Source organism: Pinus tabuliformis, chromosome 1_1 (assembly GCF_031772625.1).
Source record: "Pinus tabuliformis cultivar Carrire ecotype Pingquan chromosome 1_1, CPIR1, whole genome shotgun sequence".
Taxonomy (NCBI): Eukaryota; Viridiplantae; Streptophyta; class Pinopsida; order Pinales; family Pinaceae; genus Pinus; species Pinus tabuliformis.
The window spans coordinates 638,187,356-638,189,957 of record NC_142297.1 but is presented as its reverse complement, the minus strand read 5'-3'; the positions used below and the strand labels follow the sequence as shown (position 1 = coordinate 638,189,957).

The window sequence follows — 2,602 nt, the reverse complement described above, 5'->3', positions numbered from 1 at the left end:
CAATAAAAATTTCTCAACATTTATTTTATATCAATTCAACGACTAAATCAATTTAAATGAAATTATTAATAATAATTTGATAATAATATTAAAAACCATGTTTCATGTCATCTCTTCCGTATATAAATTAACCCTTCAATTAGTCTTAGTCATTATATCCGGTAAGCACTTTGTATCTACAACCCATGAAGTTAGCTAAGAATCATGGTTATTTAGGATATTATAAGATAAGTTTAATAACAATTAAATTATAAGATAATATATTTAATATATACTTATAGATTTATTATAAATGGTGATCGGAAGAAAATTTGGTTATTGATATTTATATTTTTAGATAAAATTTAACTAGGTTAAATTTTTAATTTAATGGTAAGTTTTAGATTTATGTGGTTTGTTTTTGCAAATAAATAATTTCCATTGTCTATAGTGTAGCTAGAAGTTAATAATATCAAATTATAAAAATATTCTTAAATTTATAACTTACTCTATCAAGATGGGAGAGCTTATCTTTTTTCCTTTTTTTTACTATGGTGAATTAGTAATTAGTAATTCAATGAAGTAATATGGGCCATGAGATTCCATTGTGCGAACTACATGATTGTGTCATTAAAAGATTCCATTCAATTCATATTAATCATTTAAATATCGTTTATTAGAGTACTACTAATTAACCAACTTAGATCTATCTTAACTCATAATCTATCAAGTGTAGAAAAAGATCAAATCTATTTTCATTCTAGAAAAAAATAAATGCAAATAAATTAGTCCTTCTGAAAACTTCATAAATATAAACTTAATAAATCTAAACAGATAATTAAATTAAAATTATGAAAATAACCTTTTATGTCAACACAAATTCATAATATATATTAAAAAACTATAATAAATTTAATACAAATAAATCTAGAATAAGGCCTTGAACAGGCCGCGCAATGAACTTATTTTCCCAATCAAATTGTTGAACCTATGTAAATGATTCGCTGCAATTTGTAAACCAAGATTAAACCAATGTATAAGGTTCTATAAATAAATCATTTTTTTTTAAGTTACTTGAGAGTTATTGCAATCCCTCTTATTGCAAATCCGTGTTGTGTGATAATTCGTGTTCTATTTCAAACCAACCTTTTTATTAGTCCCTGCCATCTGGCAATAGCCAGGGACTATAGTAATCCGAATGGGTTGATTTAGCATTAATTCGAAGTGCTATTTCGGAGAATGCGGTGGTTAGAGCAAAGTTTTAAAATTCTCCATGCCAAGATGACCAAAGTCTTCTCGTTTGCCATCTTATTTGGCCTCTTACCGAGGCGGGAGAGGCCGAAGCTTAGGCTATTTTCCTTAGTCGTGTTTATTATTGCTGACCGTTAGAGGATTTTGTATATTAATGTTACGATTTCTTAACATTAGTTTGGATTGTTTGCAGTTTGAATTATTTCCAGTTTTAGTTTGGGCGTATTGGCAGGCAGGTGTTCTGCATGCATGTGTTGCAGCTTTCCGTGCATGGCAGAGCCGAATTAACTGAGACCGGATTTTGAGTTGTCGACCTGAAAGGATGCCGGGATCAATTGCTTAATCTGGACCAGGTACCTGCTTTCGCTCTCGCTTTCTGCCTGCTTCACTCAACCCGCCTATTTCCCTCCTTCGATTTCCTTACCAGCAGGCCCTTCTGATTCAAAGAGATTTGAGTGCAGCTGGTTCTGGTTCAACTGGATCCACTCGACCAAGAAACACTCATGCTACCGCACCTTGTGGATGCAGATTCAGCACTCTTACCGACGCCATGTTTTCAGGGAGCACAAGCGCTTCAATTCCCTTGATTCCCTGGAATTCTCTTAATCCCGTTTTCAGTGCTATAGTCACGGCTTCGGTGGCGAAGCCCATCGCCCAGTATCTTCTGGCGATCGTGTACCCCATCTCAGCTCGGTAGTTGTGAATACTGGTTCCTTGCTTGAGCGTGAGATGACCAATAGGCCTCCCTCTGAAACATATTGCCTTGAACCATGGATCACGAATCACCATCTTTAGCAGAAATTCACTCAGCTTCCCTTTGGATTTAAAAGCTTCCCACATCACGAACTTGGTCACTTCTTCATCGCTAGCCCATTCGTATAAGTCTTCCAAATCCGCCGAGCAGAAGTTCCTCAGTTCGACTTGCCCAACCCTAAAAATGTTATTCTTATTACTCACGCTACTGTTAGCTTCCATTCTTTCGATCTTTGATTCTCTCAAATGTTGAGTTGTGGCTTAGCTGTTCACAACGGACTAGGTAATTTGAACGAGCAGTATGAGCTATGAGTCTGCAGGACTGCAACATCACTGAAGTTATTTTAATGTTCTGCAGCGGTCTCTTCTAGAGTGGAGGATTTGGAGGAAACTTGTTCTAGGGAAACAGCCGAGGTCGTACGCTAAGGTTCCTGAGCAGTCGTAGCCAGCCAGCAGCTAGATACAGATGCCCAGCTCACAATGTCGCAGCAATAGGTTTTTAGAAGCTGGCCGATTACAGGAAAGCGCCCTGAGGAGAAAACCAAATTTGATTGCCATGAAGGGAATAGCAAGAATGGCAATGGCGGAATGGCTGGTAAGATACTAAGTTCAGTAGGTT

General features: G+C 36.2%; 1 protein-coding gene across 1 annotated transcript; it reads right to left on the bottom strand.

The window, feature by feature from the left end:
- Positions 1-1,731: 1,731 nt before the first annotated feature.
- Positions 1,732-2,205, bottom strand: LOC149214936 (uncharacterized). The gene has a single exon (XM_089389553.1). The coding sequence runs from the start codon at positions 2,203-2,205 to the stop codon at positions 1,732-1,734; it is 474 nt and encodes a 157-aa protein (XP_089245679.1).
- Between the last annotated feature and the right edge of the window lie 397 nt (positions 2,206-2,602).